General features: G+C 44.3%; 1 protein-coding gene across 4 annotated transcripts in view; it reads right to left on the bottom strand.

Annotated features, from left to right (window-relative positions):
* The window catches only part of epha7 (eph receptor A7), a 107,774-nt gene that overhangs the window by 64,928 nt on the left and 17,914 nt on the right, over positions 1-24,932 (bottom strand). For all 4 annotated transcript variants that reach the window (XM_088286818.1, XM_088286820.1, XM_088286819.1 and 1 more), the window contains exon 4: positions 9,514-9,669. In XM_088286818.1, the coding sequence (XP_088142944.1) occupies positions 9,514-9,669 (156 nt within the window). The remainder of the gene's footprint in view (positions 1-9,513; positions 9,670-24,932) is intronic.

Genomic DNA, 24,932 nt, shown 5'->3' with positions numbered 1-24,932 from the left:
AAAATTCCATGATTAATCACATTTTTCAACTACTATTTTGTGCGAAGCTTATAACAGATATTTACTTGAATAATAATATCTTGGAATTTATGCAAAATCACCAAATATGAAGTATATTTAATTCATAGACTGTTGTAATAGCTTTCTTTTATTCTTGAATACGATCTATACGGAGACATCTTAGCACATTTATTTTCGAAACATTTCGCAACACTGCCCACAAGTGCCACACTCCAGCAGTGTTGGTTTGCAAGACCCAGTGGTAACCTAAACACAGTGTTTTGTTCTGAGACGTGCTAAAGACAGCTAATATGGCACAATATTTACAAAGTATGCAAATCATGTTTGAAGTAAATCAAACTGAGTTAATTTGAGTTAAAATATTAAACTGAGTTAAATTTTGGGGGATTATTGGAAAAAACTGCCATTGCGATTTTTGGGGAGGCTGTGATGTACACCGTAATCTTGAAACTAGAAACATTTTCACCAGATGATTCAAATAGCTCTATTTGAGAAGACTTTGCTTTGTTTATTATACAGCACTGGGATGGCCACTTGAGAGAAATACGTGCGTCACGGCATTTTATACCTTTTGTCATTTTTTTAAGCCACTCTTTTGTGACGGCGTTGAGTTAGCACGGTGTCTTTCGCCCCGTGATTTGTCGATGCTGTTTGGACTTCTTGTCATAAGGTGTTATAATAAAGCCACCTGTCATTGTTGAGAAGATGGTTTTACATCGGGTCCCACTAATGAGTCTGAACTGGTTATACAGGGGCTCATAATAGCGATTCAAATGGTCAGACAGGTTTGTTGTATTACCTCGTGTTGCAGCAACAACGGCGAGGCACTGTCGGCGGAGGTTTTTTTTTTTTGTGTGTTGTATATTCCTTCCATATTTCGGTTGTTGACTTTCTTTTGGGGACTAAATCTACTGCCGCTTCCGCTGCCGTCCTCCTGTTTTCAGGGCAGACAGTGCAGTGGCTGTGAGAGTAGAGGCGGGGGGCGGGGCGGGGGGCCGGTTGGGGTAGTTGACTAATTAGCAGGGGGGGTGAGCATGACGGCCTGTGTAGTGACTACACTGTAGTCTCTACCAATGTAGAACATAGTGTAGCGTGCTGCTTTTATGAAACAAACCAAAAGTTTCCGTGTTCTAAAAAAAAAAAAAAAAAAGAGAAATAGCGTACGTCCTTCGATGTGACCATTGCGCATGCGCACATCGCATGTACATATATCTATCTATATATATATATATATCTATACAAATATATCTATACATATCGATCTATCTATATATATATATATATATATATATATATATATATATATTTCCAACCATGTTTTGTTTTTCTCCACTAGTACATATAATTTAATATTAGTAAATACACAAACAATGCACCAGGAACAAGGAAAAAAATTTAAATAGTAGGAGGATTCCATATTTTAAATAGAATTTTAGCACAATAATTTAGTATATCGCAACAAACTTAATTGTGTTTTATTATTATGTGATGCCAATGAGGGCTTGTGGCAAATATGACTACTGCTATTTCTTAATTCATGAATGCATCACGCCCTTTGCGAGAGAGAGCGAGTTAGATCTGCTCCTGCTTTGAGGTCATGCATGGCATATACACACTGTTTTAGGTTCACTGCCTCCTTAATCCATAGTTGATGGTTCAAAATATTCCCGGACCAAAAAGGATATTGTGTTTGTCAAACACACACCGTAACATAACCTGTGTGTGCTAACTGCAGCTAGCTTCCAGGCACAACTGTCCCTGTGTCACAAATGAAATCAGGCATCAGCCACAAGGTGCATCGTTTCTTAGATGATCAAGCATCTCTGTTGTGGTGTCATGAAAGTGAGTAGTAACTTTACAACTCTTGCTAAAACCAGGTTGCTATGACACTCCATTACTCACAGTGCATCTGTATACAGTACCTTACTTGGATTGGACCTTTGGCCACAATGTGGAGCTGAACCTTGGTTAAGGTAAGTCATTTTAAACTTTAAATTTAAACTTGTTGGCGCTTTAGGAGTTAAAACTGCAGGCAGCCGTCAGTTAATAGAGTGGCAAATAAATTGCGTGTTTGTTTGAGCAGTGATGTGCACTCCATTTACCATTTTAATCACATTGGATTTTTTAATCTGAAGAACGGCTGACGGATGACGAATGACGGACGGGCAACATTTTGTACAATGCCAACCACTGCTTTTTATTACCTATTTTCATGCCACTTAAGTTGTACTTATTGTTCAGTTATTACTTCAATGTGCAATATCATTTATCAGCATATATACTGTAACTAACCAGATTCATATTTTGTTAACAGCAGCGGTGATTTTGTTTATTGTATTTTATTTTCATTTGAAATTTGCATTGAAAGGTTCTACTTCCGGTTTAAGCTATGTGCTTTTATTTTGAACGCGAAATTCCTGTTTAGTACTGTTCACACTTAAGGTAAATTAACGAAGAGTACGGCAAAAAGTTTCATATTGAGCCTCAGAAAACGGACGTTTATTTTTCCAGCACCCCCCCCCGAAGAGGCAAAAGGTGTGTAAACGATGGATATAAGTATTTTGTGTTTGTAAATATTAAGTGTTGAATGTGAAATATGTCAGCTAATTGTATGTGTATGTTTTGAAATGTGTTTCAGCTCTTACGGTGATTGGGTTTTAAGGTTACACGGTTATGGATACATCTTGCTCACAAATAAACCACAAAATCATCAGTAAAGTCTCATCCTTGGTTCGGAGGGCATGCTACATATACTATGCATATTAGTAAATGTTTCATTCACCAAACATACAATATTATATTACGGTCTTGTAGCTGTATGAATACTGCTGGGGCATAATCGGATTGTATTTATTACTTTCAACATGCAACAGATCATTTGAGTCTTGCTTTTCTTCCTGCTTTGGTTAGATTGACATTTCATTTAACACTTCCTGCTTGCTCATATATTACTGTATATTTGTTAATATTGTTTCTGGGAAAATGTAATATCTCTCATAAATGGAGTATCAAATGATAATAGTACTTATTATGTATTATTAATAATTACACATGCGTAAGTGTCACGATCCGTCTGTTGTGGTTGCAGCAAGTGGGCGTGGTCCGACGGCGCCCGTTCCTGGAATCGGCCACGAACGGGACGCGCTCACGAGCCACACAGCTGCGTCTGATCAAGACATTGATTGCGGACTATTTAAGCCACCGACGCGGTCATACCCGCGTCGGATTATTATCCAGCGTTGCTCAGGTTACTGCTTTTGCTCATGCTCATAGTTTTTGTTCTTGTCGCGATTGATTCCTGCCTCTGCTGGACTCTGCGTTCGCGCCCTTACAATCCGCAACCATCTTCTCCAAATTGGACCTTCGGAGTGCTTATCACTTGGTCCGGATCAGAGAAGGCGACGAATGGAAGACCGCGTTTAAAACTCCCCTCGGGCATTTTGAGTACCTGGTCATGCCTTTCGGCTTATCCAACGCGCCGGCCGTGTTTCAGGCGCTCATCAACGATGTATTGAGGGACATGTTAAACGTCTGCTGTTTCGTTTATCTCGACGACATTCTAATATTCTCCCGCACAGTCAGCGAACATCAGCAGCACGTCCGCGCCATATTACAGCTGCTCCTCGAGAATAAACTCTTTGTAAAAGCAGAGAAATGCGAGTTTCATAGAACTTCCGTGCCCTTTCTAGGCTTCATAGTAGAGAACGGACAACTCAAGGCTGACCCGGCCAAAACCTGCGCGGTGGTGGACTGGCCGGTGCCAACTACCCGCAAGCAGCTACAACGTTTTCTAGGATTCGCGAACTTTTACAGGAGATTTATCAAGGACTATAGTCGCCAGGCATCGCCCCTCACTCGTCTCACGTCCACAAAGACTCGTTTTGTTTGGGACAGTAACGCCGAAGCAGCATTCACAAGCCTGAAAGAGGCTTTCACGAACCCGCCTGTACTGCACCACCCTAACACGAATCTTCCCTTTGTTGTAGAGGTGGACGCCTCTGATTCGGGAGTGGGGGCCGTCCTTTCCCAGCGGTCTCCGGTCGACCAGCGACTCCACCCCTGCGCCTTCTCCTCCTGTCGACTCACACCAGCAGAGGCCAACTACGACGTGGGAAACCGGGAACTCTTGGCCGTGGTCCTGGCCCTTCAGGAGTGGCGGCACTGGCTGGAGGGCACCACGGAACCATTCACCATTTTCACAGATCATAAGAACTTGTCATATATTCGATTCATGAAAAGACTCAACGCCCGGTTAGCGCGCTGGTCAATACTCCTCAGTCGCTTCAACTACACCTTGACTTATCGCCCCGGTGCCCGAAACACCAAACCCGACGCGCTATCACGCATCCACTACCCCTGGGAGGAAGAGGAAGGACCGCCGAGCGTGGTGCCAGGCCATCGGTTGGTGGGGGGCGTGCAGTGGGAGATGGAGCAAAGGATTCGGGAGGCGCAAGATGAGGACGGTGCCCCAGCGGGATGCCCGCCCGGTCGGCTGTACGTGCCAACGCAGCACCGAGCGGAGGTGATCAATTGGGGACATGCCTCCAAGTTGGCTTGCCATCCGGGCATCCGCCGCACCCTGGGCTTGATTGGGCAGCGTTTCTGGTGGCCGTCTCTCAAGACAGATGTTACAACGTACATCCAGGCTTGTCCCGCGTGCGCTGCCAGCAAGTCGTCTCACCAGCCCCCACCGGGACTTCTCCAGCCGCTCCCCGTTCCGGCGCATCCATGGGCCAATATTGCGTTGGATTTCGTCACGGGACTGCCCGTCTCCAAGGGCCACACAGTCATCCTCACCATTGTGGACCGGTTTTCCAAAGCCGCCCACTTCGTCGCCCTGCCCAAGCTTCTATCCGCCCTGGAGACTGCTCATCTCCTGGTCCAGCACGTGGTCCGATTACACGGGATCCCGGACGATCTGGTGTCCGACCGTGGGTCGCAGTTCATTTCCCGTGTCTGGAAGTGTTTTTGTCAGTCTCTGGGGGCCACACCGAGCCTGTCCTCAGGATACCACCCGCAAACAAACGGCCAGTCGGAGCGGGCAAATCAAGACCTGGAATCAGCGCTCCGGTGTGTATGCCTCAACCAGCCATCATCCTGGGTCGACCATCTTCCCTGGGTCGAGTACGCCACAACACCTTGGTGTCGCCAGCTACGGGTAGGTCTCCGTTCATGACCGCTTACGGTTACCAACCGCCACTATTCCCAACGCAGGCCGGCGCCGAAGAGGTTCCCTCGGTCCAGTGCCATCTCAAGCGGGCCCACCAGGTCTGGAAAGAGGCCCGGGCAGCTCTGTCCCGTACTGCGGAGCGAAATCAACGCATCGCAGATCGTCGCCGGCGTCCGGCCCCGACTTACAAGGTCGGGGATCAAGTTTGGCTGTCCACCCGCGACCTAAACCTGGCAGGGGCGTCTCGCAAGCTGGGCCCGCGCTTAGTGGGTCCTTTTGAGGTCGAGTCGACCCAGTCTCAGTCCGGCTGAAGCTGCCCCCCACCATGAGGATACACCCCGTGTTCCACGTCTCGCTCATCAAACCAGCTCCTACCTGCCCGCTGGTGCCGTCCTCCGCCCCGCCGCCACCTCCGAGAATCATCGACGGCGACCCGGTCTACACGGTACGGGAGATCTTGGACTCCAGGCGCAGGGGAAGGGGAGTCCAGTACCTGGTTGACTGGGAAGGCTATGGTCCAGAAGAACGGCAGTGGATCCCCCGCTCCTGGATCATGTGTCCATCTCTGCTCCGCGACTACCACAACGCCAACCCGTCAAAACCAGGTGGTCCGCCAAGGGGCGTCCGTTGAGGGGGGGGTACTGTCACGATCCGTCTGTTGTGGTTGCAGCAAGTGGGCGTGGTCCGACGGCGCCCGCTCCTGGAATCGGCCACGAGCGGGACGCGCTCACGAGCCACACAGCTGCGTCTGATCAAGAGATTGATTGCGGACTATTTAAGCCACCGACGCGGTCATACCCGCGTCGGATTATTATCCAGCGTTGCTCATGTTACTGCTTTTGCTCATGCTCATAGTTTTTGTTCTCGTCACGATTGATTTCGTGTGTTGCTCGTGCGTACTTTTGTGTTTATTGTTTGACGCTTCTAGCTACTTTTCGGCTCGCCTTTTGTTATCGTCGTATTTGGATTTGTCTTCACCCTTTTTGTGGTAAGCAATTATTCGTTTTTCAGTTCCTTGCCTTGCAAGCGCTTTTTGTTTTTTCATGATTTATTTCCTGGTGTGACTGTGTCCTCCAGCGTTTTTCGTTCCGTCTATCCCGGCGGTTGTAATCATAGAATCCTATTAGTATACGAAATTGATAAGAGAATACTCCCTAGTGATTATTGTAACCTGCTTGACGGTCTAAATAAATACCTTGCTCAACACCACTTCCTGTGTCAGCGCTTAAGAATCCACCCTTCACCGCTGTTACTGCCGTTTCAATGATACGCTGGCGAAAGAAAGTTTTGACGCGCACTCACTCACCATGGGTTGAAGTTGCGATGACGTTCGCTCGGCTTCACTGGTCTTGATGTTGATGTGTAGTTATGTATGTCACGTCAAACAGTCAAGGGTTAGTCTTAATCGTAGTCATTTCAGTCCAGATGTCATGCCGTGAAGTCAAGTAAATCAAATAAATAAATCAATGGCTACGGTCTTCCAAACTTCACATCAAAACCATACGCGCATATGCGGTAATCAATACAATATACTATCTTCTATCTTCCAGTTTGTACATAAATAATGCGTCTTGAGTAAGTGTGGTTGAAAAACGGTATCCGACCAGCGTTCCCCCACCTGTCCTGCATTCGTTATTTATGGATGAACGCAACCAGTGCTGACGTCATCAATTGCCCTAGTGGTGGTGTTGCCATACTGCATTACTCAAAAGAAAACTGCTCCAACATATGGCTCACGCGGAAGACCGGGGAATCGAACCCCGGTCTTCCGCGTGAGCTGGGAAGCGGTCCTGACAGTAAGAGGGCACCATTTTAGGGGGTATCCTAAAAAACAGATGTGTTCACGTTTTGTCATACGGAGTTGCTGACAGCTATTGGAGAAAAAGATTTAGAAAATATTTCAGCATGCACATATAAGCAAATGGTCCCAACCATTCAGATGAAATGCCTCGCTATACTGTGGCAAAAAATGGCATCAAGCACTGTCATGTAAGTGTTAGCCTGTGTTGGACAAATGAAGAAGCAGGATCCTGTCTGGACTCCCGCTGCTGTGAGAAATTTCAATCTTTCAGTCAAGTGTTTTACTTTCATGATCATTATCCACCGAGCTAATACAATAAACAGAAATACAAGTTTAGAATCATAATGGCATGCTGAGAGGCAACGGAGTTGCTATGGAGCACATCTGTGACTTTCAGGAGACCCCAGTGAAGCTCCTCTGAGCCGGTCTATCGCAAACAGTCCAACAGCGCTGCAATCTCCGCTCAACAAAAACGAAGTTGGTGCATAGATGCTGCCACAACAAGTGCCCAGCAGCTGTACCATCACAGTCAGGCTGCACCAGTCTAATAGCATTGTCATTCTTTGGTCAAAAGCGGGCCTGTTGCAAAATATGCTGCTGTGACTAAATGGTGATACCCTCTGTAGAATGTCACAGCCAAAAACACCAAAAGTCAAACAGTCCACAATGGCTACACATGACTAGCAATGCACATTAAATTACCAAAAGGGTGATTACCTCTGGCGGTATGGGAGCACACATTCACAATTGTGCCAAAATAACAACACAAAAAAACCCCACAACAACCAACAACAATAGCAGCCACTTGTCAACTCAACTGTCTCATTAAAGCTCAGATGACTGATTTAAAAAAAAAAAAAAAAAGGGAAAAGAGGGACAGCAGGGCTACCGTGAACACTTTTCCTTGTTAAGGTATGCCACATACAATTTTCATTACCAAAAGGGGGGCCCTGCAAAAAAAGTTTAGGATCCACTGGCCTAATGGGTGTGGCCGCCCAGAACTACACTCTAAGTGACTCCTAATAAATCATATTCATGTATATATACATTAGGGCTGGGCGATATGACCTCAAATCAATATCGCGAGAAATTGAGCAATTTTACCTCGATAACGATAAATGCACGATAAATTCTCCCCATGGACTAAAATCAAAATAAATGTAGGAAATGCATATTGACTGTTTTTTTTTATTGACCAACTGGTACACATTACTTTCAATGAAAAATAAAAGTACACAAATCATTTGTATCAACATTCCAAATTGCTTGCTTTGCATGACTTGAACAATGTCACAAAGAAAAAGGGTACCTCTTGCAAAATCTTTTTCTGCAAATAGATTGCGCCAAGATTCTCTCATGTTGTAAATAATGGCAAATAAAAAAAATGCTAAAGAAAATGTCAATGCAAGACAAATAAACAAGTGTGCATGTGCCCTCTCGAGTACTCTGGTGCGCGGTCGCCACTTGTCGTCTATGTAATGCACAGTCAGGCTCAATCAAGGAATCCATGTTGCGACCCGACCACAAGTCGGATGTAGATGCAAAATGCTTGACATGTCTAAGCTCCCGGCCCGATGTAGTCCATCTCGGAAAATACAGCTTTCATGAAGCGTTTAAATCCTGTGCGCGCCGCTGTAAATAGAAGAGCTTTATCTTTAGCTCTGTGCTAGGCTATCGCGTCCACCTCTGAGACGTTCTCTCGTATGGTGTCGCCTCCGATAATGGGCTGTTGTCACTTGTCGAACCTTGCTTCTCACTTTGAACTTTCAGCTCAGCATGGTTGTGTTGTGGGTGGTGAAAAAGCTTCTGGATTTGAATTGCCAGCTACGACAGAGACGTCTGTTTTCTTTCTCGATCAGACCGGTGGAGTCACGTGACTAGAGGCGCTGTAGCGGTCTTAAAGGGGCATGAACATTGCCGTAGACAGAAAAGGCTTTTCTTTTTTTTTTCAACACCGAATTAACCGACATGGGCAAAATGATTTCGGTCATTGTAATAAATTTCGGTAACGGTAAATTTTCGGTTTATCGCCCAGCCCTAATATATATATATATATATATATATATATATTTGTATATATATATATATATATTCATGTATATATATATATATATATATATGTATATATATATGTATATATATATATATATATATATGTATATATATATGTATATATATATATATACATATATATATATATATATATATATGTATATATATATATATATATATATATAAATAATTTATTTGCTTATCAATTAAAAAATATAATCATCAATTCAACAGTGGGTCAGAAATTATAGACCTACAAGCCAGCCCCTCTCCACAGTAAACACAAAAATTTCTTGTCTTTAGAATTCATTGACCAAAACTCACACACAAACTCCTTACAGAAAGACCTCCAAGGAAGAGTTCAAGGTTGTATAACTATTATATTTGGAGCCTAATGTTGCATTTTTAGTCATTCTTCAGGTGTCATCCTTTATGTAATGTATTCCGAACGACACCGGGGTAGACTTACTTGTGCAGGCCACAGAAGGAGGGTCAGAGAAAGCTCTGTAGTAGCCGTCATCACAGTCACAGCGCCGGGAGCCCTCACGGTCAACAAAGCTGTGCATTGGGCAGCGAGAGCACTGCAGGTCCTGGGAGGACATTTTGTAGTAACCACGACCACATGCTGTTGATATGGTCAAAAGAGACAAAAGAAGAAAGGTCAAGACAACTACATCTGAATTTAACCTTGTGCTAAATTACACAACCCAGCGAGTCAATTGTTAATACCCTATATAAAACGACATGTGCATGCATGGTTGAAATGCAACAGTGCAACTTGTACAGCAGGCATCACCAAATGGCGGACCTTGGTCCGGATCCGGACCGACTGATGGTTCGGACCGGACCCATGACCAATCTATGATAAATGTACACGAACAGAATTTTTTTCAGGGCACATTCGCAAAGGTGGTAGCTGCTACTACGGCAAAAGCGTCAGTGATTTGAGCCAATCAAATCTTTTGTTTCCGATCTACTCTCAAATGCGCAGCAGACAGGAATAGAGTGCTGCTGAAAGCATGGCTTGCTCGAAAGTTAGCAAGGGCGATTCGTGTTATTTTAAAAATGAATGGACAGAGAAATTGATGTTCATTCTGGCTTCAGCCGGTTTAAAACCGGTATGCACCATATGCTCCAAAAACCGTCACACCAACGCAAACCGCCACTAGGAAACATGGCACTGCATTCCTTTTCCGGTTCCGGCGCCACGCGAGTGGCTGCCTGTTTCAGCAGCCCGGCTCTCCGTTGAGCCTTTTCCATGTGTTTTTACCTTTACCCTGTTTTATTTATTTCACCTCATTGCAGCAATGGACATCCAAATTGCGGTGGTTTTATTGCTGCTGGGGGCTGTTTTTTGTGCGACCGTGTCCGGAGACATAACTCGGAGCTACGGATCAATCGTTTACACAAGAGATGAGCTGTTAGCACTCTGTGCTAACCCTGCGCCGGCTCCCGCAGTGAGACCCGATATCCCCCGCAAGCTGAGGAGGAAGAGACGGAGAGTTGTGTGGGGCTAAACGCCAGGCAAGGAGGAGACAATACCACCCCCGTCCTCCCGTCCGTTATTATGGGGAACGTTAGAGCCCTTCCCAATAAAATGGACACAATAACAGCGCTAACCCAGCACGAGAGGAACCTCCGTGAGGCTAGCTTGCTGATGTTCACGGAGTCGTGGCTAACTGAGCTAATGCCGGACGCCGTTGTGGGATTGGATGGCTTTCAAATCCTACGTGCGGACAAGACACTGGAGAGCTGTAAGAGGAAAGGAGGAGGACTGGCTGTGTTTGTTAATGATAGATGGTGTAACCCTGGGCACATAACTATTAAGGAGCAACTTTGCAGTCGGGACATTGAGCTGCTAGCTGATAGCATGCATCCGTACTACTTAACGCGAGAGTTCAGTCATGTGATCGCGGTGGCGGTGTACGTCCCCGCCTCTGCTAACAGTGAGACAGCCTGTGACGTACTGACTACAGCTGTGACCAGGCTACAAACACAGCACCCATATGCCCTGCTCCTTATCTCTGGTGATTTCAATCATGCTTTTCCTTCCTCCTCTCTGCCTTCATTCACACAATATGTAACCTGCCACACCACAGACAATAAAATATTGGACCTTTTCTATGCCAACATCAAGGAGGCGTACACATCACTGTCCTCCCCCCGCTGGGAAGAGCTGATCACAACTTGGTGGCTCTCCTGCCTGTGTACAAACCTCTGGTCCGCAGGCAGCCAGCTGTGACATGCATGGTTCAGAGATGGTCTGGAGAAGCGGAGGAGGCCTTAAAGGACTGTTTCAACACAACTGTGTGGGAGGTATTCAGCGAAACCCACAGGGAGGATATTAATGGTCTAACACTATTCCCACCTGGAGAGTAAGATGTTTCTCCAACAATAAAACCTGGATCACACATTAAAGCTCTCCTGAAGGAGTAAGAGGGCTTTTGTATCAGGCGACAAGGAGGAGCTGAAGAGAGTGCAACGTCAGCTGAGAAGGAGGATCAGAGAGGAGAAAAAGTCCCACAGGATGCAGATGGGGGAACAGCTGCGGAAAAAATAATGACAGGGATGTCTGGAGGAGCCTGAAGATCATCTCAGGCCACGGACAACCAAAGACCCAGAAGGCGGAGGGACCATCAGAGGGCAAATTTTCAATAAGTTTGATCAGATGCCTGTCCCCGCTCAGTCTCCCCTGTTGCAGCCCCACCAACCCCTCCTGCCGCTGTGAACAAGACCCTCCCCCTCTTTCTCCCCTCTGCTCTCCCATCTCTTCTCTCCCCTCCGCCCCCTACAGGCTTCAGTTCCCAGCCACATCAGACAACCACCACTTCCTCCTGCTCAGCCATGTTCCTCACAACATCTCAGGTGAAGAACCAGCTGAAGAAGATGAAGGCAAGGAAGGCAGCGGGTCCAGATGGGATTAGCTCTCAGCTCCTCAAATCCTGCACAGACCAGCTGTGTGGAATCGTCCCGCATATGTTCAACCTGAGCCTGAAGCTGGGCAGAGCTCCCCAGCTGTTTTTTTTGCCTGGTTCAGGTTCCAAAGACCCCCCATCCGAAGGAGCTCAACAACTTCTGACCAGTGGCGCTGACGTCGCATCTGATAAAGACCCTGGAGAGACTGGTCCTCGTCCATCTGCGCCCCCTGGTGAGCTCTTCGAGGGACCCACTGAAGTTCGCATACCAACCTGGCATCAGTATGGATGATGCCATCATCTACCTGCTCCACACTTTACTCTCCCACCTGGGGAAGGCAGGGAGCACTGTGAGGATCATGGTCTTTGATTTCTCCAGTGCTTTCAACACCATCCAGCCCACCCTATTGGGAGACAAGCTGGTGCAGGTGGGAGTGGCCCAACACCTCATTACATGGATCCACGACTGCCTCACAAACCAGCCACAGTACGAGAGAACACAGGACTGTGAGGCTGACGTGCTCCTCTTCAGCACGGGAGCGCCGCAGAGAACTGTTCTGGCTCTCTTCCTGTTCACCCTCTACACCTCACACTACTCTAATACAATTCCTCTACCTGTCACCTGCTTCATCACTGACGGAGAGAGGGGTTACTCAGGGTTTTGTGGACTGGTATCAACAGAACCGCCTCCAAATCAACGCTGGGACATCCAAAGAGTTGATGGTGGATTTCTGCAAGTGTCGGCACTCTCCACCTGCATCAGTGAATATCCAGGGAAGAGAGGTTGAGAGGGTCTCAACTTACAGGTACCTGGGTGTTCATTTGAACAATAAACTGGACTGGAGCGACAACACAGACACTCTCTATAGGAAGGATCAGAGCAGACTCTTCCTACTCAGGAGGCTGAGGTCCTTTGGTGTTCAGGGGACACTCTTCAGGAACTTCTATGACTCTGTGGTTTCATCTGTCATTTTCTATGGAGTGGTCTCCTGGTCAGGAGGCATCTCGGGCCCGGACAAAAAGAGACTGGACAAACTAGTGAGGAGGGCCAGCTCTGTCCTGGGCTGCTCCCTGGACTCTGTGGACTCAGTGGGTGGCAGGGGGATGACGGCGAAACTGTCATCAATGCTGGACAACCCAGCCCACCCACTCAATGACACTTTTAGAGCACTCCACAGCTCCTTCAGTGATAGACTGTTACACCCTCGCTGTACGAAAGAGAGATTTCGCCGCTCTTTCCTGCCGGCTGCTGTCAGACTTTTTAACAAGAACATTAGGTCAGGCCTACAAACGGGTGGGCATTAGTGCAATTGTGCAGTTCTAGGATGCAATACACACTATTACTGTGCTTTATCCAATGCTGTACTTAAATAGTGACCAATGCTGTATTTTGTATACCATTGCAGTATTCATATCATTAAAGTATTTTTATCATTGCAGTATTTTCTATCATTGCAGTCCTTTTACCATTACAGTACTTTGATCATTGCAGTATTATCTATCATTGCAGTCATTGCAGTACTTTTACCATTACAGTACTTTTACCATTGCAGTATTTTTATCACTGCAGTATTATTCTATCATTGCAGTATTTTTACCATTACAGTACTTTTACCATTACATTTTTTTTTATCATTGCAGTACTTTTACCATAGCAGTACTTTTATCATTACAGTACTTTGATCATTGCAGTATTATCTATCATTGCAGTCATTGCAGTACTTTTACCATTACAGTACTTTTACCATTGCAGTATTTTTATCACTGCAGTATTTTTCTATCATTGCAGTATTTTTACCATTACAGTACTTTTACCAATACAGTTTTGTTTATCATTGCAGTACTTTTACCATAGCAGTACTTTTATCATTGCAGTATTTGTATCATTCAGTATTTTTTTATCATTGTATTTAGCATTTTGTTTACAGGCCACACTAGCTCCTTTGCAGATGGTGGCATGTATATTGTTTACAAGAGACCTTTACACAAATCTAGGCCTTTGCACATGGCATTACAGCACCTTGGCTCAAACCATGTGCAGAAAAAGGTTTTGTTAAGATAATCCTTTTCTCCTGTTCTTTGTGACATTGTTCAAGTCATGCAAAGCAAGCCTTTTGGAATGTTTATACAAATGATTTTTGTACTTTTATTTTTCATTGAAAGTAATGTGCAACAGTTGGTCAATTAGAAAAAACAGTTAATATGCATTTCCTGCATTTATTTTGATTTCGGTCCACGGGGGGCAATTTATCGTGCATTTATCGTTATTGAGGTAAAATTGCTCAATTTATCGTGATATTGATTTAAGGTCATATCTCCCAGCCCTATCACATACACACCATACACACAGCAAATTGATGGAAAGCCAGTTTTAAAATCAGAAGCCAGTGTCATGACCCGTGTCGGTCATGTCAGTGTTTTTGTTATTCTTCTTCTTCACCTTCCTGCCATTTCTTCATTCTGTTTATTTTGTCAGCTGAGTGGGGCGTTCCCTTCAGCACTCGTTCCCCACCAGCCACGCACCTGTTCCCCGTTAGCCTCACACACCTGATACCCATCTGCTCCCCTAATTACTGGACTATATGAACACCTCACTCCAACAACTCATTGTCGGTGCATTGCTCCATTCCAGGACTGTCACGACCGCTCCCTGATCCCGTTCCCGTTCCCGTTCCCGTTCCCGTTCCGGTTCCGGTTCCGGTTCCGGTTCCGGTTCCAGTTCCAGTTCCGGTTCCGGCTCCGGCTCCGGCTCCGGCTCCGGCTCCCTACACACCCCCCATATGCGCTTGTCCCGATTGCTCGTCCCCGTTCACGTTCATGTTAGTTTGTCGCTGTCTTTGTTCCCCGTCACGTTTAGGTTAAGTCACGTTCTGATCTCCTTTGTTACTTTGCACCCGGCCACGTTGTTTGTCCTTGTTTGATTCATTTAATAAATTCCCTTTAAGTTACCCTTTTCCCAGCTTCCTCGCATCTTGGGTCCTTCCTCCAACTCGCCTTCCGGCGAACCCTGACAGCCAGTAAGTGTTTCCTCAACAATTTTTTAATTTATTTTAAAAGGGGCAGATTTAACAAATAAATAACAATATCTCATATCTCAATGTTGTTAAAAAGAGTGATAGACAGATATGCTTTTTTCAGAGCCCATACCGATTATTAGAAGTCATGATGGCTGATAACCGATGGTAGGACTGGAGGGAGGGAGAGAGAGAGATGTGTGCTGCAGCGAGCCAAAATAAACCGTTTAATTCGGCCTTGAAAGTTAAAAAAAAAAAGGCATATGCCGATAATCTACAAAATGCCAAATATCACTAGTTAAAAGTGAAGAAAATGCTAGAAACAGAAAATTGACGCACATAATTTGCCTTTCACGGGCCACACAAAATGAGGTCACAGGCCAGATCTGGCCCCTGGGCCTTGAGTTTGACACCAGTGGTGTTCTTTAACATAACGTGCTGGCTTGCTTTGTTACAATTTTTGCCAAGTGAGCAAAACAAGCACAACACTTCACTTTTGTTCAGTCTCTGTTTTTCATCCCAAATTCCTTCGAATAATGATGGATGATTTATTTTTTTGCCACTAAATCCGGCAAATTATGGTCTCCATGCTGCTTAACGTCTACCTCGTATTCACCATGTGTGATGCACTCATTGCTCTCGCCTCTGCTTTGTCGTGGGCTGTCTTCAGTTGACATGCCACGGCAAACATGAAATGAAGTTTGAGGTTGGTTGGCATCAGCATGCCAAGAAACATAAGGATAAAGTTTAAAATAGAAAATGAAAATAATATATGCATCACTCTCAATAATGGACTGAAAAAAAAAAGTTAAATATTATCTTATATAACACTGTGTGTCAGTTGGCCGTTGGGTTTCGGAGAGCTCATCTCTTGGGTGGGCAGTGGGAGGAGGAGAGCCTGGCATGGCCTCCGCCATGACCACAGTTGCGATGATACATAAAGGTATCATGAAGAGGGAGGGATTTGAAAAGTAAGCAGAAAAAAAGTATTTTAAGGGAAATTACCAAACATATTTTCCCCCACGGTTATACCAAACTGAAACTAGATTTTTATATTATTTTCATAGTCACAATGGGTAACAAGAAGCTGTATCCACACATGAAGTCATCTCCATATGTGGAGATTCATCAACAAACGTTTTCGAACATCGCTTATAAAACGCCCGTCTCAGCACTCACGTCTCAACTGTCATCTGATTGCCGCGATCCAAAACACTCTCCTATGTGCCAAAAGCAAGCTTTTACAAAAAGCTCTTAAACTCCCTTTGCCAACATAGCGTCATCAAGTGTAAAATTCACTAATAATATTTTACAGATGTTTTAAAAATGCTGTTTTCAGGCACTATAATCTTACATAATATTGCAGTGAAATCTGGTGCTTGTAATCAGTGTTGGTGATAATGTCATTTTAACTAACATTGTTACATAACAATTTTTTTCTTATTAATGGAGTAATCTGACTTATTTTTTCCCGTAGTTGGCATTTGTGGTGAGAGTAGTAATTCCGTGATTTATTACGCACAACAATGATACACGTGTCCATGAAATAAAGAGATTAAGGAATGTTGTCAAATATTATATATAGAGATATATTGTTCCTCCCGCTTCTCTACTCGGACGATATGAAATGATAAAATGAGCACCTACATGCGGGACTATATTACTTCCATAAACACAACACCACCTGACTGTATTTATGTATTTTTTTATGCTCGTCCCACAACATGCTTTGTGCGCAAGCGTGTCACACCACGAATGAGTTTTTTTCACATTAGAAGCGACATTTGTTTTTGTATTTTGAACAAATACATAAAAAGATTGCATTCAACAAAAAAAAAAAAAAAGGAATCGGGCATCACGCGCTGCAGGGTGAACGTATCCTATGTTGTGTCCAAATTCAATATTTATATATCGGTCCAATATCAGCCAATTTAAGCAAACTTGAATGGTTATTTTGCACTTTGAAGAGTATAATGTGTTTATATTGACTTAATGAGGATTATTTCTTAAGATCCTTTCATTTATTTTTCGTTTGTTTTATTCAAATGCAGAATATTCTCATTGTTTAAGGTTGAATTTATGTGATTCAAATGTTTGGAATAAATGGGTCACATATATACTATTGGCTATTGCTCTTTGTTTGAATAGTATCACTTAATCATGGCGCTTCGAACATTTTACACTAATAAATAAGTAAAAACATGTGGATCGATATTGAGGCTGAAATATCGGTACTGAATCAGAAGTGTAAAAGTTGTATCGCGACACTCCTGCGATCAACAGACTATTTGTCTCAGGTTGTGAGAGTTTATGTAACTCGCTACAGTTACTGTGAACATACTTTATATTGTTTGACTGTTACTGTTTTGAAAACCGTTGAGAAAAAATATATATATGTTTTAAATTGGTGAAAATTTTAATTTGACTAGGAACAAATTACTTTTATTAGAAAGTAATTCAATTCCAAACTCTGTTACTTTTTTGCGCAAGTAATCAGTAACTATCACTAATTAATTTTATAGCAGTTTTATAGTTTTAAAATAATGTTCCCAACACTGTTGGTGATTTGATTCACACTCCATTACCTTAGCCTTTGCTATTAGCCCTCATTTGCCCCATTTTAATTTCTTACAAACTTATCCTCTCCTCAAATTGTGTTTGCACACACAAGAACCTGCAGTTTCTTCTTAGATCCTTGAATACAATTATTCGTAAAAAACATCTGTTGAACAAAATTGACTCAGCTGTGCATGGATCTTGCATACATTCTTCTCATAGTAACAATTCCTCAAAACCTTTCGCTTACATGTTGAGTTCTGGCCGCGTGCGCCACATGCCAATGTTCATCTGCAAGGCCGTGTGGAGGTTTTTTGCTTTGAGATTATGTGCCAAAGACGTACAACAAATAGTATTTGGATTTGACTTTGCATAGTACTTATGTCTTTCTTGGCAGCAGTGACTCCTAAGTTTCGCTGAACTGACGAACAAAGGGTACAGGCCGTCTGTCGCCTTTATATTATTCTCCAAATGTTGTGCTTTAACTTGAGCAGCCCTAATTAATATTGTGGGTTGACTCTTAAATTTACGCAATTAAATATTTTAGCTCAGTTTTATTGACTTCAAAATAATTTGCATACTTCGCAAAGCCAAATTCAAATATTAGCTGTACATGAACTAAATGTACTATGGAAGTTTAGAGAATTGCTTTAAAGAAAAATGCCAGACACCATTTGGATCATATTCATGGATCAAAGAAAGCTATTAGGACAGCAATAATCTAAAATACACTTCATATTGGGTGATTTAACATTAATTCCAAGATATCATTAAAGTAAATGCCTGTTACAAGCTTCACAAAAAATAGTCATTTAAAAATGTGATTAATTGGAATTAATTGCGGAATTTCCTTTGCGATTAATTAGTTCAGAAAATGTAATTGCTTGGCAGCACTACTTTTTTAACATATTTGGTATTGGAGTAATTAAAAATTAAAAGTAATGAAGTTACATTTCTTACGCTCCCAACTATAATTTTAACTAGTAACTGTATCGGAATACATTTTTAAAGTAACCTTCCAGACTCTGCTCTTCAACTGAGGTGGAGAGATGGAATGATATTGACCAATAGGCTATTTGCCAGCTGTCCGAAACATTTTCCCTCTCAATGAAAATGGCGTTCATTAAAATAAGTTTGTTTGACAAACTAACCGTCAAAAATTGTGCAAAGCCCTCCTTTTTACAGTCCAGTGAAAATGACATGAAAACTTGTAAACAGAAGCAAGACAGAGGCAGACACTAATGGTTTCTGATTGTTGACTTGGAAAAAGCGGAGCAGCAGACACAAAAATCATCTTATTTACAAAAGTGAAATGACTGTAATCAGAGAAGCAAATTGAGGTTAAACAGAAGGAAGAAAACAATTCGATCCTTCATTCCATTCGGCTCCTTGATGAATCATAGAGCAAACATTTTCCAATGGCAAAATCCTTTCTGCGATCTTGGAGTAAGAAGAACAAGACATGGCAATATTGCCAAGAGATAGAACCTCTTCATTCTCTTATGGCGATATCATCTCACAAAGCAAACCAGCTTGTTGTCTGGCTCACACATGACTTAACAGAAATACGAGGAGCCTAAATTTTTGTGAGATTTCGTTTCGCTGTTTGTTTATTTCTAGATGCCAGACATGATGCTCAATTTCAATCATTTGATGTTGTCTGATCCAATACCCTCTTCACCTTTTCAACGCCCCGCAAAGCTGCTGTCTCATGGCAGTGTCGTTCAGTCCTTAGGTCAAGTGGAAGAATTGAAAAATAAAGTAAACAATGAGTAAGTGTTTAAACAAAAATGGGCAACTAAATATTACTGAGGTCCCAACAATAATGGCATTTTATATCTGCCCAAAAAAAAAATTTCAGAGAATGCAATGTTATTTGGCACTTTTCCACAAAGCATGCAAAACTACCCTAAAAAGCAGTCAGCGCAAGAATGTATAGCAAGGTTTTTTTTTGTTTTTGTTTTTTAATCGACAAGATGTTATTGAGCATTCTGGCATTCAATTGAACAAAAGCCAGCAAACATTTTAACAAAGAAGAGTTTTTGAAAGCAGGCGCATTGTTTCCCGAGAACAAAAACAAAGTTGAAAAAGTTTATCTTGCAGGACAATGATCATTTAGATATAATTGACGAGTACATTGCCAGTGAGTTAAACAAAAAATGCAGAGTCATATACGTTATATTTGTCTGGGGTTGACGAAAATAAGTACTGCTCAGCAGCTCATTATTTTTCGGAGTATGAAAAAAAACAATTTTCAGTTGATTGCAAGAAGATTACAAGCATTTGACGGGAAGATGTTGGGTTGATGAAAATGATCCATGAGAAAGTGAACGCATAAAACTGAGGCCAACATGTCATTTTCATAACATAATCAATCATCAAATCCAGGAGTGCAGTGGTCCCTACCACTGGTCCACAGCCTGGTACTGGTCCGGCCGCTATTTGGTGCGGGACCACACAAATTAATTCATTCATTAATTAATTTTATTTGTAATGGAGCACATATGGGCAGCACACTGGGCGACTGGTTAGCACGGCGGCCTCACAGTGCAGAGGTCGTGGGATCGTTTCCGGCTCCGGTTTTCCTGTGTGGAGTTTGTATGTTTTGCACATGCCTGCGTGGGTTTTCTCCAGGTACTCTGGTTTCCTCCCACTTTCCAAAATCATGCATGGTAGGTTGACTGAACACTCTAAAATTGCCCCTAGGTATGAGTGCGAATGGTTGTTCGTCTATGTGTGCTCTGCGTTTGTCTGGAAACCAGTTCAGGGTGTACCCCGCCTACTGCTTGAAGGCAGCTGGCTTAAGCACCCTGCGACCCTTGTGAGGAGAAGCGGTAAAGATAATGGATGGACGGATGGAGCATATAAGTACTACTGTTCTGGATGAAAATCATTTTTTAGCAAGCATCAATCTTGATTGTGTCTATTTGAAGATTCAAATACAAAAAAATACAAAAGACAAATCGTTCTGTTTTATTTATCTTGCCTAACTGCCGTAAATTACAAGACAATACAAATTGGGAATATAGGATTGTAACCCCCCATTGAAGAATGTTTGTAAAATGTGCAAAAAAATCTGTAATATCATTAACCGGTCTCTGGCCAAAAAAAGGTGTAGGAGAACTGCTTTAGAGAATGCAGTCCTTAAAATATTATTCAAAAGAAAGGACTTCTTCATTGTGAGTTTATTTAGTTCCTTGAAGAAACAGATGTTGACCACCAGTAATTGTTATAAAACTTTCATGTGGATAAGTTTTGTTAAAGTTTGCCAGTGGGAGAATCCCAAGGGGAATTGAGCTCATTGTTTGAAGTCGATTGGGAAAGTGGATGGTTTTCTTCAGCTGAGCCAGACACACTGCATTTTCACACTGCCGTTCCGGTGCCGCGCGAGTGGCTGCCTGTTTACAGCAGCGTGGCTCACTATTGAGCCTTTTTCGTGTGTTTTTTCCCCTTTACCCTGTTTTATTTTATTTTTACCTCATCTCAGCAATGAACATACAACTTGCGGTGGTTTTACTGCTGTTGGGGGCTGTTTTTTGCGCGATCGTGTCCGGAGATGAAACTCGGAGCTACGGATCGATCGTGTACTCAAGAGATCAGCTGTTAGCACTCCGTGCTAACCCCGCGTCGGCTCCCGGAGCGAGACCCGATATCCCCCGCGAGATGAGGAGGAAGAGACGGGGATGTCGTGCGGGGGCTAAACGCCAGGCAAGGAGGAGACAATACAACCCCGTCCGTTATTATGGGGAATGTTAGATCCCTCCCCAATAAAATGGACGAGCTAACAGCGCTAACTCGGCACGAGAGGATTGTCCGGGAGGCTAGCTTGCTGGTGTTCACGGAGTCGTGGCTAACAGAGCTAACGCCGGACGCCGTCGTGGAATTGGACGGCTTCCAAATACTACGCGCGGACAGGACACTGGAGAGCGGTAAGAGGAAAGGGGGAGCACTGGCTGTTTGTTAATGATAGATGGTGTAACCCTGGGCACATAACTGTTAAGGATCAACTTTGCAGTCGGGACATTGAGCTGATAGCTGTTAGCATGCGTCCGTTCTATTTACCGCGAGAGTTCAGTCATGTGATCGCGGTGGCGGCGTACGTGCCACCCTCTGCTAACAGTGAGACAGCCTGTGACGTACTGACTGCATGTGACCAGGCTACAAACACAGCACCCAAATGCCCTGCTTCTTCTCTCTGGTGACTTCAATCATGCTTCTCTTTCCTCCTCTCTGCCTTCATTCACACAATATGTAACCTGCCACACCAGAGACAATAAAATATTGGACCTTTTCTATGCCAACACCAAGGAGGCGTACACATCACTGCCCCTCCCACCGCTGGGCAAAGCTGACCACAACTTGGTTGCTCTCCTGCCTGTGTACAAACCTCTCGTCCGCAGGCAGCCAGCTGTGACACGCACAGTTCAGCGATGGTCTGGAGAAGCCGAGGAGGCCTTAAAGGACTGTTTCAACACAACTGTGTGGGAGGTATTCAGCGAAGCTCACGGTGAGGACATTAATGGTCTAACAGACACAATTACAGACTATATTAACTTCTGCATGGAGAACACCATTCCCACCAGGACTGTAAGTTGTTTCTCCAACAACAAACCCTGGATCACACCAGACATTAAAGCTCTACTGAAGGAGAAAAAGAGGGCTTTTGTGTCAGGCGACAAGGACAAGCTGAAGAGAGTGCAGCGTCAGCTGAGAAGGAGGATCCGAGAGGGGAAAAAGTCCTACAGGATGCGGATGGAGAAACAACTGCAGCGGAACAATGCCAGGGATGTCTGGAGGGGCCTGAAGACCATCTCAGGCCACGGACAACCAGGTAAGACCCAGAAGGGGCGGGGGGTTCAGTGGGCAAATGAGTTGAACCTATTTTTCAATAGGTTTGATCAAATGCCTGACCCCGCTCAGGCTCCCCTGCTGCAGCCCCCACCAACCCCTCCTGCCACTGCGAACGAGACCCTCTCTCCCCCTCTCTCTCTCCACAGGCTCCAGTTCCCAGCCTCATCAGACAACCACCACTTCCTCCTGCTCAGCCTTGTTCCTCACAACATCTCAGGTGAAGAACCAGCTGAGGAAGATGAAGGCGAGGAAGGCAGCAGGCCCAGATGGGATTAGCTCCCAGCTCCTCAAATCCTGCGCAGACCAGCTGTGTGGAATCGTCCAGCACATGTTCAACCTGAGCCTGAAGCTGGGCAGAGTCCCCCAGCTGTGGAAAACATCCTACCTGGTTCCGGTTCCAAAGACACCACATCCGAAGGAGCTCAACAACTTCAGACCAGTGGCGCTGACGTCTCATCTGATGAAGACCCTGGAGAGACTGGTCCTCGTCCATCTGCGCCCCCTGGTCAGCTCCTCAATGGACCCACTCCAGTTCGCATACCAGCCTGGCATCAGTGTGGATGATGCCATCATCTACCTGCTCCACACTTCACTCTCCCACCTGGAGAAGGCGGGGGGCACGGTGAGGATCATGTTCTTTGATTTCTCAAGTGCTTTCAACACCATCCAGCCCGCCTTATTGGGAGACAAGCTGGAGCAGGCGGGAGTGGCCCACCACCTCATCACATGGATCCACGACTACCTCACAAACCGGCCACAGTACGTGAGGACACAGGACTGTGTGTCTGACGTGCTCCTCTGCAGCACGGGAGCGCAGCAGGGAACTGTTCTGGCTCCCTTCCTGTTCACCCTCTACACCTCGGACTACAAATACAATTCCACAACCTGTCACCTGCAGAAGTTCTCTGATGACTCTGCGATTGTCGGCCTCATCACTGACGGAGACGATCGGGAGTACAGAGGGGTTACGCAGGGGTTCGTGGACTGGTGTCAGCAGAACCGCCTCCAAATCAACGCTGGGAAATCCAAAGAGCTGGTGGTGGATTTCCGCAAGCGTCGGCACTCTCCACCTGCACCAGTGAATATCCAGGGAACAGACGTTGAGAGGGTCTCAACTTACAAGTACCTGGGTGTTCATCTGAACAATAAACTGGACTGGAGCGACAACACAGACGCTCTCTATAGGAAGGGTCAGAGCAGACTCTTCCTACTCAGGAGGCTGAGGTCCTTTGGCGTTCGGGGAACACTCCTCAGGAACTTCTATGACTCGGTGGTTTCATCAGTCATCTTCTATGGAGTGGTTTCCTGTGCAGGAGGCATCTCGGGCCGAGACAAAAAGAGACTGGACAAACTAGTGAGGAGGGCCAGCTCTGTCCTGGGCTGCTCCCTGGACTCTGTGGACTCAGTGGGGGGCAGGAGGATGACGGCAAAACTGTCATCAATGCTGGACAACCCAGCCCACCCACTCAATGACATTCTGAGAACACTCCACAGCTCCTTCAGTGATAGACTGTTACACCCTCGCTGTACCAAAGAGAGATTTCGCCGCTCCTTCCTGCCGACTGCTGTCAGACTTTTTAACAAGAACATTGGGTCAGGCCTACAAACGAGAGGGCATTAGTGCATTAGTGCAATTGTGCAGTCCTACGATGCAATATATACTACTACTGTACTTTCAGCCAATGGTGTACTTAAATATTGACCAATGATGTATTTTGTTTACCATTACAGTATTCTTATAACAGTACTTCTATCACTGCAGCATTTCTACCATTGCAGAACGTTCACTATTACAGTACTTTTATCATTGCAGTACTTTTATCATTGCAGTATTTTTCTATCGTTTCAGTACTTTTACTATTACAGTACTTTTACCATTGCAGTATATTTTATCATTGCAGTACTTTTATCATTGCAGTATTTTCTATCATGCAGTACCTTTTTATAATTTCAGTACTCTTACCATTACAGTACTCTTATCATTGCAATATTTTTATGATTGCAGTATTTTCAATCATTCAGTAGTTTTTATCATTACAGCGTTTCCCCCTCTGTATAATGGACAGGCATTAGGAGTGTTTCCTTACACTTAGATAAGTTTATACTGTGTATATTTGCATGCTTTTTATGAATGTCTGCTGCTAATGTTATACATTAACGGCTACATTACGCCGCCGACTCTGTGTGATCTATATCTTTGCTGCTGTAACACCTCAAATTTCCCCATTGTGGGACTAATAAAGGACATTTTATCTTATCTTATCTTATGTTGCTTTTGGTGTGGTTATATTGACACAGATTGAATGGATAATTTTTACAATTTTTAGCCGGAAACAATCGTGAGTCTTGAAAAATTTGATGGGAAGGTAGTTCGGTCTAATTGCCATATTTCCACACCCAAAAGACGCGCCATATCAAAGGGCGCAGTGTCAATTGTGGGTGCTATTTCTGTATTTAACGCACACACACAAGGAGCACCACACTATGAGGCACATGCTAGCACGCGCATGTTGGCTCTCATTACAAGAGCGATATCTTCGTCAATGTAATAC

Source organism: Idiotropiscis lumnitzeri, chromosome 21, assembly GCF_059441095.1.
Source record: "Idiotropiscis lumnitzeri isolate Australia: NSW breed Sydney's pygmy pipehorse chromosome 21, RoL_Ilum_1.0, whole genome shotgun sequence".
Classification (NCBI taxonomy): domain Eukaryota; kingdom Metazoa; phylum Chordata; class Actinopteri; order Syngnathiformes; family Syngnathidae; genus Idiotropiscis; species Idiotropiscis lumnitzeri.
This window is presented reverse-complemented; position numbering and strand designations above follow the sequence as displayed.